Below are 15,207 nucleotides of genomic sequence, written 5' to 3'. Positions count from 1 at the left end.
GAGCCCGCACGTCAGCGCTTAAAATGTCGTGCGAGCGTGCCGATGTCAGCGCGCAGCATTGCGATGGGCATGCTCAACAGCGGGGCGTTCGCCTGCCATTAATCGAAGGGCTCGTTAAGGCCCTTAACTTGCCAATTGTCCAGGATTTTGAAGGGCCTGTGTGAACTTCGGATCGGCGCACAGGCCCAACGAGCAGGCGGGTAGGAGATTCTTTAAGAAAACTCATACAATGTCGGGATATGTGGACTCAGAAGAGTTGTTCATGTTTTACACAAAGTTTTAATTGCTGGAAGTGTTTAAAAGTTGCCTGTGGGATTGTTAGCAGTTCTCATCGATTTCCATGAGCTTTTTGTATACTTTGAAACCAATCTGCAGACAGTACTCTTTCTTGAGCCTACAGCTTTCCGGAGGCCTCCATTTAGCCTGGGGTTATGGGTTCTGACCTCTCCAATGGAGGCAGCTCCCCTGAAGAGGAAGGGAGGGATAGAATAAGGAAGAGGCCAGGACTGAACAATCAGCCTCCAGGGGAGCCACCTTTGGGAGGCCAGGCGCAGGCTCAAGGGGCACAGTGCTAAGAGGTTGTCCAAGGTGCAAGGGGCTGCAGAAGACCCCACTATCCTGCTGCCATGGTATACAGGCGGCGAAGCAGCTACCTAGAAATGACTGAGGTGCAGTGCCGAAGGAGACTCCGACTCTCAAGGGAGACAGTCAACTATATCTGTCAGATGATTGGCCCTGAGATCTCTCCTAACTGTGTGGGTGGACATCTCATGCCAGCAGCTCTGAAGCTCACAGTTGCCCTCCACTTCTATGCCTCTGGGTCCTTCCAGGGCTCAGTGGGTGATATTTGCGGTGTCTCCCGATCAGCTGTCCACATTTGTGTCAAGCAGGTTACAGACGCTCTGTTCAGACAGGTATCCACCTTCATCCACTTCCGCTGCGACCAGGCAAGCCAGACACAGCCAACCAGAGGCTTTGCAGCCATTGCTGGCTTCCCTCATGTCCAGGGTGCAATAGACTGTACACATGTGGCCAAGAAGGCGCCAGCAGGTGAGCCCGGTGCCTTCGTCAACAGGAAGGGCTTCCACTCCATGAACGTGCAGATAGTGTGTGATCACAGGATGCAGATTTTACAAGTCTGTGCAAGGTATCCAGGCAGCTCCCACGACGCTTACATCCTCAGACACTCCCAGGTGCCGCGGCTCTTCAGTGCTCCGGCTCGGCTGGATGGTTGGCTGCTAGGTGACAAGGTCTATCCCCTGCGTTGGCGGCTCATGACGCCACAACGCCCTCCAAGAACAGAAGCTGAGCAGTGGTACAATAGGAGCCAGGGCACCACAAGGGCTGTGGTGGAGAGAGCCATTGGTCTTCTCAAGATGCGCTTCCGTTGCCTGGACCACTCATGGGCGCACTCCACTACACCCCAGATCGTGTTTCTCTGATAGTGGTAGTCTGCTGCGCCCTGCACAATCTTGCACTGGAAAGGGGTTGACGATGAAGACCTTGATGCTTTGGATGAGGCTGCACATGATGAATCCAGCAGTGCCTCAGAGGATGAGGAAGCACAGGGCAATGATGAGGGGCAGAACGACGACCCGCATTTACACCAAGGAGGCAGCGGCACCCGGGACAATTTAATCCAAAGAACCTTCAGCTAGCTTCACACACATGGATCAGCAGGAACAGCATTGCCTGGCACTTCCACACATGGCACTTGGGTGCCACATCTTCCACCTGTTCAGCTGCAACTAAGGGCTTAGTACAGAAACATCAATGTCCACTCAAACACTCATGATATATATGTGAAAAAGAAAAATGCACCACAAATAAAAGACCCTCAGCCATGGTAACAAAGGTGGACTTTATTCTGTCCAAAAGAAAAGCACACAGCGCTCCATTGCAGTAAGAAAAATTTGGGTCCCTATTCTAAGGCCAACACAAAATCACTAGTGACATACCTGTGGAGTGCCTAAGGTGCCTTATGCTTACGTTTTCGGTGCTATGTCTAGGTGCCGCCCCATCGCTCGGAGTGGCTTGAGAAACAGGCTGCCGACTCTGCAGTCCTATTGGCCTCGATGATCTTGGTGGGCATCCCTTGATCCGTGGAGCCTGTGATGGCTCTGCCTGGGAGGGAGTGGCCAGTTTCTGAACTGGCACCTCCCCAGTTGTTGCAGCCTCAACGGAAGAAACGTTGATTGGCAGAGGGGCGGAGGAGCTGCTGCCTTCATCCAGAGCGCCCTGAGAGGAACTCGCAGAGACGACAGGCAGCTGCTGTGAGGTCCCTTTCGACTTCCCTGCTCATCGCAGATGCATGGGCACCGAGTGCCGACGTTTGGTGTCCACAACATCTCCCACATTGGGAATGACCACCCGTGGCCAGTACAGCTGTGAGGGCTTGCAGGTCCAAGCGTATCCCAATCATAGAATGTTCCATTCGATTGAAGCCCCTCTGAGAGTCGCCAATCTCTCATTGGAGGAAACCTGAAGCTCTGCCCAAAAGGCCAAACCTTCACGTGCACTCTGCCTGGACTCCTCCGTCGCAGAGAGTAACTGAAGCATTCCCTCATGCAACCCTGCCAGATGCAAACGCACTTCCTGCCACCTGTCCTGCAGCTGCTGCATTGGGGACAACTCCAGAGGCACATCATCAGTGCCACACTCAGCATGTGCCTCGTCCCCTGCAGCCCTCTGGCTGCTGGCGTCATTGGCACTCTCTGCCCCTACCATCTCCTCCAGCGATTGTGATGTGCCCTCTCCACTGTGACCCGGGATACTAGTCAACGGTAAAGTCCCCACTGAGATGTGTGTGTCTGCGCTGGTGCCTGGCTGTCTGAAATGATGTGCTGCAAGTTGCACATGTTGGCCGTCAGGCGTGGAAGGGGGGCTGCGGTGTCGAGGTGCGGGTCGCTCTGGTGGTGATGCTGAAAGTAACAACAAGGATAGTGCATCAGTTAGTGTACATTCAGTTCAACCTTTCATCACTTTTCCCCCCAGCCTCATAAGTTGCTCACCCTTCAAGACCCTAAGGAGACAAACATTGGTGAGGTGGAAAAGAGTCAAGAGGAGCCCTAACCATTAAATGCACATGCAGACAGGCTGGTCAGATGGCCTCAGGAATGCCACATGGTATGTTATGTACCGTAGGAGTGGGGAGAATGCAGAGGTACCTGACTTGGATGCATTCTTGCCTGGATAGTTGCAGGGCTAAGGAAACATCGCAAACAGTTGCGACATTTGCCTTCGATCACAGGAGATTGAGAGGTCACATTATTGGCCTTCATTCCATTAGGAGGGGCACAGACCGGGTGAACAGAAGGCAAAATTTCCCCTTGGTGCAGGGATGAGTAATGTGGTAGCATTTATCTAAATTGAGTGCGATGAGGTTCACAGCTGAGGACCTTTTGGAGAAAGGGCGCACTGGCTGAAAGGGTGCTGGAGCTCCCAAACCCTCTAAGATGGCTGTGCAGCAGCAATCTAATGGCATTTTAGACCATGGTGATAGTGGTCACAAATGGGATAAGGTGACTTTGGAAGGTGGTGGAGACGCGATTCCTCAAGGGGACGAGGGTCCCTTCTGTATGACCCACATGTCAGAATGTCTCAGTCTGTAAATGAGCATTGTTTCAGCATTAATGATTGCAGCAACCAACAGTGGTTTGGATGGTGGGCAGACAGAGTGGATGGGACTGTGGACCTCAAATACCTGGCCTCTGGACCCCAGCCTAGCCGCCCTGGCCTCCTGCCTCCTGCCCAGCTCCATGGCCTGCTCTTCAAGGGGTGTGAGGCGCTGGAGGAGGGCGTGCCCACCTCCAGTCCTCTGGCGCTCCCGGGCATTGTGGTGACTTTTTGCCTGCAAAACAGAGAAGAGGATTTACCGGGGCTGCTCGCTCATGTACTTTGCACACGCACGCCACACCCCAACCACAGTGGCCCATCTGAGGCCCCCAGCGGCTCCTGTCCACACTACTGGTGATCAGTCCCCAGAAGATATTACGGCTGGTCCCAAGCCCCTCTCCCAACGGCCACCTTGGACACATTTGGCGTCCATCACTTTGAATAACACACGGGTCTTAGCACCCATGGCAAGGAGGTGCAACTAGGTATGGTGCAGATGGCATTTGGCCAAAACACCTTGAGGCATCCCTTGCACCATCTCATTACCATCAATATGACGTGTTGGAGTTCTGAGAATGTGTCTAGCGGCCTCCCCTGCAGGTTGCTCCCAGACTACTCAAATGCCACAAAAACCAACATATGCTGCGGGGAGAACCCTTCTTCTCTTGAACCACGAAGGCTGATGTAAGCATGGTCAGTACCCATTTGCCCACCCAACATGCGCCAGATGCCCTATGCAGTAACGACAGCAAGATATGGCAGGGGGGCTCAAAGGCTAAGGCTGCCTTCTGGGTCAAATGGCCAAGACCGACATGGTACTCACCTGACCAGAGCGCAGCAAATCATTGAATCTTCTTCTGCACTGGGTGCCAGTGCGCCACACATCATCATGGGCGCTTACAGCGTCACCCACCTCCTCCCACGTCTGGCTGGTGACATGGGGGGGCCCTTCTCCTCCTATCCTCCAAATACAGAACGTGCTGACGGATAGACACCTCTTGCAGGAGGACAGCAAGGCATGCATCAGAAAATCAGGGGGCACAGCTGGCCTCTTCTGCAGCCTGCCCCCCTCCTCCTGCTCATGCTGCTGTCCACTCGGTCCTCCCTCCCTCTCTCCACGAGTGGCCATGGTGCACTGTTTCAAGCAGGCCACTCTTTATACAAACTGCCAGTTCCCCATTGGAACCAGCAGCCTGAGGCCGCCCGACCCTGCGATTACTTTCCCGTTCTCCACAGCAGTTGCTAACCCACTGGCCGGGCCTAAATTAGCCCGCCCACGGAAATGGCAGCGCGGCCCGTTTCGCCAACGGCAATCGGCCGCCCACCCACTGCTGAGTCGGTTGGGCCCGCCCAACCGACAAATGGAAAATTCTGACCAATGTTTCAGTTCAATGATCGTGCATTAGAACTGTCCTGACTAAATGTTAATTAACTGAAATGTTAACAGTTTCTTTCACAATAGATGCTGCCTGGCCTGCTGAGTACTTCCAGCACTTTTGTTTTTATACTTAATATAGGCATGTTAAGTGGAATTGAAATGAAGTGTATCTTACCTAAGTCATGCACTATGGAGTCCTATTTGACCAGCAGAATTTGGAAGAATCCGTTGATTCTTTATGAAGTTATAATTGTGAATGAGACATTTGGACATAATGCAATTAACAATGTTTAAAAAAAAATCTAAATGTATGTATGTGCAAGTTTTAGCTTACCAGGTTTTTCACAATGTAATCAGATGATAGTAACATTTGTGTTCTTGGATTTATTTGATGTACAGGATTCCAGATATTCAAGGCTGATGAACAGGAAGTTCTTGAGATTTACTTTGATGCATTTTAAACTAGCTAACCAAACCGACTTTGGTTCAAAAAGATTTTTTGATCTCTTGATTGGGAACTATTACTGAACTTTTAATTCTAAATGGAACAAAATTGATTTAAAACAAAAACAGAAACAGAAATACCTGGAAAAACTCAGCAGGTCTGGCAGCATCGACGGAGAAGAAAAGAGTTGACGTTTCAAGTCCTCATGACCCTTTCAGCTGGGTTGAGGGCCGCTCCGCGCGCTGTCACCCATGGTTACCCAAAAATTACCCAAAATTGATTTAAAGTTTGACAGCTTCTCTTGGTGCTTTTCTTGAATTGTCTGACTTTCCCACTTGCCTGATCCTTTTACTCCTTAAGACATCACTTATTTCTAGGTGGCATACTCCCATACTTTCTACCTTCTCTACTTAATTGGGGGTCTTCCTCACCCAGTTACACTGTAACAAGATTTTCATTATTGACTTTGAGCCATTCTCTAACACAGTTGTTCACAGCTGGATTAACAATAAAATGGAAGATTTTTACTGGTTGCATGATTTGATAGTTGCCTGAGATGTGTTAAAAGTTGCTTTGATTTTACTTCATTGCTACTGATTAAATCTATTTGCTGCAGCTGCATGTGTATTATTTAGTTTGTAGTTTGTAAAAAACAGAGCACCTCTATGGTTGGCATTCAGGAAAGAAATTTTTGGTCCTTTTATTGTGAAAATAGTGTCAATTTCCTTAGAAAACTGAAGACTTACAATAACATAGCGTAGATTTTTAGCTCAAGTTTCTTGAATGGGACTCGGATAAGAACACTACAACTGAGCCCTGGCTGACACATTAGAAATAATCTTATGAACATGGTATGCTAAAGTATGAACACGTTATAATAACTTTTGACAAAACAGGTTACATGTAAACTTTATTTACAAATTTAATGTTTCTATTTTTTAATATCTTTTTCAGACCTTTCAAGTCATCTGCAAGTAAAAAGGTAAATTACCTATTTTGTGAACCTAAGCATATACTAAATTTGCAATTGCAGAAACTCACCACAAAATTGCACGTGTGCATTTACACCATACAGTGAATTGCTGTCAGATTTATAGAGGTTTGAAGAGCTTACAGTCAGAAATCTGTATCAGGCTTGCAGTTCTCATTTATTGGGTGTTTCACTTTCAATTTCTAACTGCCAGTGGGAGTCAGATTTGCTTATATAATTCCAAGCTGATACTCTGACTTTAATTTAATAGTGAAGTGGAAACAACCTTGCTTAAACACTAAATCTGGTGTATAAATGCACCCAAATGTTCATTTTTAAATCTGCCTTCTATAGCATATGTTCTATGGTTATAGATCTTATTACCTGTAATAAACCTGTATTGGTTTGAGTAATTGTGAATTTAAAATTATTAAACACATATATTGGTATACAAGTTGTGCCCTTTAGTGTACACATTTGAAGAACATCCTTGTGTTCATATCTCCTCCCTCCCTATCTCTGTAACCTCCTTTCAACCTACTTAAGTCTCCTCCCATCCTTCCTCCTCTAACTCTAAATTATTCTTCTTCATATTCACCTAGACTCCCCTTAAATGATTCTACACTAGTCACCTTAACTAATCCCTGTAGTAGTGAGTTCCACATTCTCACCATGCTCTTGCTAAAGAAGTTTCTTCTGAATTCACTACTTGATTTCACGGTTACTATCTTATATTGATTTGCTCTTTTCCACAAGTTAAAGCACTTAGTGTCTATTTCAAAGCCTTTCATAATTTTAAATACCCTATATTGGATCATCCCTTTCTCTTATCAAGGTGCATCCAAGGAGACTGAGCGAAGCTGCAGAGACACTGGCTATAATATTCCAATCTTCCTTAGATACTGCATGGTGCCAGAGGACTGGAGAATTCAAATGTTTTACAGCCTTGTTCAAAAAAGGGTGTAAGGATAAACCCTGCAATTACAGGCCAGTCAGTTTAACCTCAATGGTGGGAAAGCTTTTGGAAACAATAATCCAGAACAAAACTAACAGTCACTACGGTAACTGTGAATTAAGTAAAGAAACCCAGAATGGATTTGTTAAACTCAAATCGTGTTTAACTAACTTGATTCAGTTTTTTTGATGAGGTAACATACAGGGTTGCTGAGGATAACACAGTAGATATGGTGTATATGGAATTCCAAAAGATATTTATTAAAGTGCCATATAATAAGTTTGTCGGCAAAGTTGAGGCCCATGGAATGAAAGGAACAGTGGCAGCATGGATACAAAGTGGTAAATGGTTGCTTTATTAGACTGGATCGAGGTATAAAGTGGTGTTCCCCAGGGATCAGTACTAGGACCACTGCTTTTCTTGATGTATGTTAATGACCTAGACTTGGGTGTACAGGGTACAATTTAAAAATTTGCAAATGATATAAAACTTTGAAGTATTGTGAGCTGTGAAGAGGATAGTAATAGACTTCAAGAGGACATCAACAGGTTGGTGGAATGGGCAGACAAGTGGAAGATGAAATTTAATGCAGAGAAATATGAAATGATAATTTTAGTAGGGAGAATGAAAAGAGGCAATATGAAATAATGGATGCAATTCTAAAGGGAGTACAAGAGCAGAGGAACCTGGGGGTTTAGGTGCACAAATTGTTGAAGGTGATAGGTTGGGTTGAAAAATTGCTTAATAAGGGATATGGGATTCTGGGCTTTACAAGTAGAAGCATAGAGTACAAAAGCCAAGGGAGTAATGGTGAACTTTTATAAAACACTGGTTCAGCCTCAAGTGGAGTATTATATCCAATTCTGGACACCACGTTTTAGGAAGGATGTGAAAGCATTAGAGAGCAAGAAGAAAAAAATTACAAGGGGTTCCAGGGAAGAGGAACTTCAGTTTTGTGGATAGATTGGAGGAGCTGGGTTTGCTCATCTTAGAGAAGAGAAGGTTCAGAGATTTGATAGACGTATTCAAAATCATGAGGTGTCTGGACAAAGATAGGGAGAAGCTTTTCCTGTTGGCTGAAGCATCAAGAAGCAGAGGACATCAATTTAAGGTGAAATGAGGCAAAACATTTTCAAGCAGCATTAGGTTAGGATGTGGAATGCATTGCCTGAGAGTGTGTTGGAAGCAGATTCAATCATAGCTATTCAGAGGGAATTGTATAATTATCTGAGGATAAAAAAAATCTCAGGGCTATGGGAAAGGGCAGGAGATTGGGCATGGCTTAGTTGCTCTTGCAGGGAGCCAACATGGTCCGAAGGACCAAATGGCTCCTTTTACTGCTGTAAGCATGCTATGATTCAATGAAGAGAAAAGAAATGCAGTCTGCTCATCCCTTCCTGATCAGCATAACCTTACATTTCTAGTGTCTTTGTAAATTGTTTAGCACCATATCTAGTATATAGCCTCTATATCCTTTTTATAATGATCTTCCCGCCACCAATCAGATTTCACAGGGGCAACTGGGGAGCAGGAACCTAACCCTAACCGCCCATTGGCCAGTGGCAGGCATTCAGATGATGCTGTAAACTGGGTCTTTAATGGGATCTTGCACAACAATTTGAATTTTGTAGAAGGCACATGGGTCACAAAGCTTTAGCTGCTCGCCAGCTCAAATGAGGCAAGACAACAGAGGAAGGTGATTGTTGCAGAATGAGAGACATTTAAAATGTGCAGAGTTTCCAAGCAGGGCTGCCATTGGAAGGGAGTGTACTTTAAAGGGACTGCTTGTGAAAAGACCACTGTGGAGGACAGTAACTAGAAGAATTTGTCCCAGGACCCTTGCAGAGAGTCCAGGCAAGGCAAGTTGACTAACTCCCATTGAGGGTTGAAGGCTGCAAAAAGAGATGTGTGCCATGCAAAGAAAGGAAATTAATCACCTAAATAGGAGTGAGCTGCCATGGGCAGAGGAACACAGGCAACATGACACTGTGTTGGCACATATAAAGGGCAGATAGGAACAGTAAGACAGTTGAATGTTCGAAGATGGCACTACCCAGTGCAAAGGATCTCCACACAACAGCTCTGCTTCATGGATTTGTTGGACCATCAATGTCTCCAAAGACTCTGCTTATCAAGACAGGTCACCGCTGACCTATGTGGAATGCTGGAGAAGGCATTGAGGCCACTGTTACATGGTGTACAGTGACAGCCATTGCCTGTGGTAGTGAAGATAACCATGGCACTCAACCTTTGGTGACAGGGTCATTCCAGGAATCTGCTGGGGTATATTTGTGGGATATCGCAATCAGCATCCCATCGTTGCATAAGGCAGGTGATGGATGCCTTGCTTATGAGGGCAGGAGAATGCATAAGGTTTTGGACCAATAATGCAAGTCAGGATGAAGGGGGCACTGTAGCAGGATTCCCTCACATCCAGTGGGGTCATAGACTGCACACGTGTAGCCATCAAGATTCCCTCAGAGCAACTGAGTGCTTTTTTCAACAGAAAATGGCTCCTCTCCCTAAATATGAACGTTGTGTGGAACCACTGCAAATGCATCCTGCGATTGAGCTCTAGGCTCCCAGGGAAACCCACTGCTCCTTCAACCACACTAATATCAGCTGAGATTTCCAATGCTGCCAATGGACCAAAACTACTTGACTCCTTGTGGATGCCCTGGTGGCCTGCGATGCCACACTGTGACAAGGTCAGTGGCCCCGGGAGAAACCCATCCCAGGTCCATCATCCATCCTTGCCCAAAAATTGCCAGCATCCCTTTTCGTAGGCTCCAGCTCCATGCAACAGCATCCAGTCAAGGGTGGCTGGGAGAGTAAGAATCACATGAAATGTTAAAGTAAGTTATAAAATCAATATTGAGGTGAACAAATCAAAGACCCAGTGCCATATATGAGATAAAGGCATCAGCGTGAAATCCCTTGTACATTTACATGTTCTATTCTAGATGTTTTGATATTGTGCTTTCTCTGCAGCTGTAGCTGCTGTAGGAATAACCTGCTGGCCTTGCTAACCTTGTGGATGACCTCTGGGTTGCAGAGCCCTAGAGAGCCCTGGCACAGGCTGGGCCACATGCATTTGTACAGGATAACCTCTGTCATCAAGGCTGAAAGCAAATATTCATATCACAGTCAGAGGGTCCGAGGGGCTGCTATCAAGGCTGGGGACACTTTGTATAAAACCCCCATTGCCTTCGGCTATTTATCCCTTGATCTTCCATGGTGCATTGGCGCTCTTCAGCTTACCAGGGTTAGACTGACAACCGAACCATGTGTCCCTGAGCCATCACACCAACCCAGTGCTCAACACTGCTCAAGGCTGATGCCACACTGTGGAGTCTGGTGAGTATTTCCTGCGTCCACTCAGTGGCCTACTGCATGTGGCTCTCCATGAGGATTGACGCTGTCCCAGTGGAGGAGACCGTAAGTTCATAAGCTAGGAGCATGTCACCTCTCATGTCATGGATGGATTCTCCATTGTCTGTGCACAGGAGTGAACAGCCTCCAGGTGCTCTGACCGATGACAGCACATTTCCCACTACTGTTCTATAAGCAGTCACTTTGCTGGTAACCCCCTGAGGCTCAGCAACAGCGTGAAGCTGAATATTGCTGGGCCTATTCCTCACTCTCCATTGGAAACTGGCTGCACCTGTCACTTGTCTGCTTCACCTGCTCCCAAGTGTGTCTTTGGTCACAGTTGTTGCCATCCATTCTTACTGCACATCATGTTCCACCAGCCTGAAAGTTTCTGTGCTGGTTGAGGGTGCACTAGACTGACGTATGGTTCATCCTTTTCTCTTTGAGATATCCACTGCTCCCATTCGCTCTGCATTGCCACCTTCACAATTGGCCCTGCGGGAGAGATGAGCACAGGTAACACTATCCCTATGCTTTCCTTTCTTCCTGCCTATAAATGCTCCTGTGATTTGTGTGGTTATCATCAACTATAGAGGCATCGCTAACAAGACAACTAAGAAGGATTTTTATCCACAGCCATCACATGTCTCAATCATTCTAAGCTTCACGCCTCCATTGCCTGTGCAACAGCCTGTCCTGCTACCCACCACCGCCCTCTCTCCCAGCCAATCTCCACCACCACCACCTCCAACTGCCTTATAGTTGCAAGGAAGGACACACAACTACCCAAACATCTCTTCTGTTACATTATGAGCTCTCTTCTCCCACAATGACATAAGAGGTTGTGTGAAACCCCCTGTGATATTCATGAGGCTGTGTCATTTTCAATGACTGTCATTGCGGCACTGCGTTTATCCATGCCTGGCTCTACATTAAAAGCTAATAGTTAGCAAGATCCTCTGGTTTGATGGTACGCTCCATCTTGATGCACACCTTAATCCTTGTTGAGTCCCTGTGGTTGGCCAAGTCACTGCATATGTCATGGCCACCATATTATACATGCAAGCCTACCACCTTGCCAGACCTCACTGGTTCATTGAAGTGCTTTCATCCCATGAGCCAGCAGCTGCTCACTTTTTTGGCCACCTCGAGCCAGGCCCTCTTCATAAGGCTGGCTGGCCTCCTCCTGTCCTCTATGGATAGTACATCTTTCTTTTCCTTCAACGCCTGCAGAAGCACCACATGGGGTGTGTTACTGAAGCGTGGAGTGGCACTTTCTTGTACTTGAGCCATCCCTCCACACACTGCATTGTGCTGCATCCTTTCTGCAGCCTTTTCTGAGTGCTGCCAGTATTAAAGCTGCAGATTGCCCTTTAAAGATGACAGCTGCATTTGCTGCCACTGTAACTGCAGGAGGCAAGCAAAGCAGTGAGTGACGCGGGCGAGCAAAGCGTGGGGCGGGCAAGCAAAGCGTGGAGTGGAGCGGGCGAGCAAAGCTCAAATGGGGCATTGAGTAAAGCGGAGAGCAAAGAGACCAAAGGTTGGGAGTGGGGCTGCAAGTGAGGTGAGCAAGTGAGTGCTGAGTGTTCTATGGGTGCGCAATGATAACATCAGTAGCACCACACATGCACCTAAGCGTGGGATCAGTGCCACCTTCCTGTTCCAGGTGCACAGTGATGACATCAGTGGCACCAACTTTCCTGTTTCATTGCAATGACAGGAGATGCAGTGAAAGAAGACACCCTCAAGGTCTCTGCTGTCAATAACTGCTGCCCACCTCACTTTGTGGTCAGCTCCCCCATAGGCCTGCCATTTAAGTGGCCACGTTTCATAATGTATCTACAGAAGCCCCACCATCCATGTATGCAGGCGCACAACCCAGAAATGACCTTGATGTTGGGATCGCGAGCCAATTAGTAAAATGCAGCATAATGTTTCAGGTCAACAAACTTCAATCAGAACTGGAAAATGTTAGAGATAAACAGCTTTTATGCAAAATCACATGGTATTGAGACATAGAAGTAACAAGGCTTATGTGCTTGTTTTGCCTTGACTCATCAGCACTTTATTCGTTTAATCACTTCTGTTCTTTTCCTGTCCTTTCTCCTTTTCTTGGCTCTTCCATCTTTGTTCTGATGGAAGGTCATCAACAGTAACTCTGTTTCTCTCTTCACAGATGCTGCCTAATGTGTTCAGGGTTTCCAACATGTTATGTTTTTATTATACAGAAGTTATTAGTACACTTTATTGTTGTGTTGGCAATTCCATATTTCCCATTTGCCTGTTTTTAGTTCACTAGACCAGTAAATGTTTCTGATGACCTGGACGATCTCACACAGTCTTCTGATACTGCTACAGATGGATCAGAATCCCCTAGTTCTGCTTATAAGAATACTCCACTGTTAATTGCACAGCTTGATGCAGAGGCAATAGGTAAGGAAGGTAAATCCAGAACTCCCACTCTCTTTCTCCCATTTTACTTTCAGTTGGTGCCTTTTACTGTTTGTTTCAGCATTGTCTGCAAAACTGGCAAATGTTAGTTCTCAATTTTGTTTCTTCTGTAATTATAAAGAGGGTTTACAATAAGCCAGTAAGGATACATGTTGCCAACTTCAATTTTGACCTAGATTATGGGATTTTCTGAGAGACGGGATAAACTGTCACTTAAAAAGGTACGGATTGATCAGGGATAGTCAGCGTGGTTTTGTTAGGGGAAGATCATGTCTTACTAACTTAATAGAATTTTTTGAGGAAGTAACAAGGAGGATTGATGAGGGTAGTACAGTGGATGTTGTCTACATGGATTTCAGTAAGGCATTTGACAAGGTCCCACATGGCAGACTGGTCAGGAAAGTGTGATCTCATGTGAAACAGGGGAAGGTGGCAGGTTGGATCCAAAATTGGCTCAGTGAAAGGAAATAAAGGGTAATGGTCAATGGATGTTTTTGCGAATGGAAATCAGTTTCCAGTGGTGTTCCACGGGGCTCAGCGTTGGGACTGTTTGTTGTAAATATTAATGATTTAGACTTAAATGTGGGAGGCTTGATTGGGAAATTTGCAGATGACACAAAAATTGGCTGTGTAGTTGGTAGTGAAGAGGATAGCTGTCGACTCCAGAATTATATCGATTGTTTGGTTGAGTGGACGAAGAAGTGGCAAACGGAATTCAATCTGGAAAAGTGTGAGGTAATGCATTTGGGGAGGGCAAAAAAAGCAAGGGAATACTCATTAAACAGGAAGTTTATTGAGAGGGGTCGAGGAAGTGAGAGACCTTGGAGTGCATGTCCACAGGTCCTTGAAGGTGGCAGGACAGGTGGACAAAGTGGTAAAGAAAGAATATGGAGTGCTTTCCTTTATTAGCCGAGGTATTGAATACAAAAGCAGAGATGTAATGATGGAACTGTATAAAACGCTGTTAGGCCACAGCTGGTATTTTTGTGTACAGTTCTTTGTGTACATTACAGGAAGGACATAATTGCTCTGGAGAGAGTGCAGAGGAGATTTACAAGAATGTTGCCAGGGCTTGAAAATTGCAGCTATGAGGAGAGATTGGATAGGCTAGCATTGTTTTTCTTAAAACAGAGAAAGCTAAGGGGTGACCTAATTGAGGTGTACAAATTATGAGGGGCCTAGATAGGGTAGACAGGAAAGACTTGTTTCCCCTAGCTGAGGGGTCAATTACCAGGGGGCATAGATTTAAGGTGATTGGTAGAAGGCTTAGAGGGGACATGAGGAAAAGCTTATTCATTCAGAGGGTGGTGGGCACCTGGAATTCACTGCCTAGGTTAGTGGTTGAGGCTGGAATGCTCAGCCCATTTAAAAGGAGCCTGGATCTGCAACTGAAGTGTTGTAACCTGCAAGGCTACAGACCAGGTGCTGGAAAGTGGGATTAAAATGAGCAGCTAGTTTTTTTTTTCTTTTTTTGGCCAGTGCAAACAAGATGGGCTGAATGGCCTCTTTCTGCACCATAACTTTTCTATGGTTTATTGTAACTGAAAAATTAATATCACACAGGCAGGGTATGTAATACGAATGCAAGAAATTATTGAACAAGAAGTCTGTTAATGTGTTGAACTTCAATGTTTTCACATTTTAATTCTGTAACTATCTGAGAAACCAATAAATGCAGTTTTGTACATGTTATAAATTTGTTAATGCTACTGTTTTAATGAATTGTATATTCTATCAAAATGGGTTACTTAAATAGTTGATTTTAATTTTATATATTTTTTCAATGACAGACTCCGTTAGTTTACTGAAAATCCAAAATCTGGTTCGTGAGTATGAACGAGCGGTTGAACGAGAAAAGAAGCGTTATGCCTTGCTTTCAGATAAAGTAAAATATCTGGAGAATGAGCGAAAAGAGCTCCACCAAGCACTGGATAAAACTAGAGAAACAAAATCCAAACTGGAGTGCCAGAAAATGGAGAGGGATACTGACTTTAACAGTGTCAAGTATGTTCTAGCATGTA

At 46.0% G+C, this 15,207-nt stretch overlaps 1 protein-coding gene across 9 annotated transcripts in view; it reads left to right on the top strand.

Annotated features, from left to right (window-relative positions):
- Nucleotides 1-15,207, top strand: part of si:ch211-272n13.3 (ankyrin repeat domain-containing protein 26) — a 195,706-nt gene that overhangs the window by 89,018 nt on the left and 91,481 nt on the right. For 8 of the 9 annotated variants that reach the window (XR_005946506.1, XM_041216457.1, XM_041216463.1 and 5 more), the window contains 3 exons: nt 6,393-6,420; nt 13,027-13,177; nt 14,977-15,190. Coding sequence is in view for 8 of the 9 variants with exons in the window: in XM_041216457.1 (XP_041072391.1) it covers nt 6,393-6,420; nt 13,027-13,177; nt 14,977-15,190 (393 nt within the window). In the remaining variant the exon portion in view is untranslated. The remainder of the gene's footprint in view (nt 1-6,392; nt 6,421-13,026; nt 13,178-14,976; nt 15,191-15,207) is intronic. The other variant, XM_041216456.1, reaches the window with a different exon arrangement.

The sequence above is a fragment of the Carcharodon carcharias genome, chromosome 21 (assembly GCF_017639515.1).
Source record: "Carcharodon carcharias isolate sCarCar2 chromosome 21, sCarCar2.pri, whole genome shotgun sequence".
NCBI lineage: Eukaryota > Metazoa > Chordata > Chondrichthyes > Lamniformes > Lamnidae > Carcharodon > Carcharodon carcharias.
Note: the sequence above shows the minus strand (reverse complement) of the source record. Positions and strands in the feature narration are given on the sequence as shown.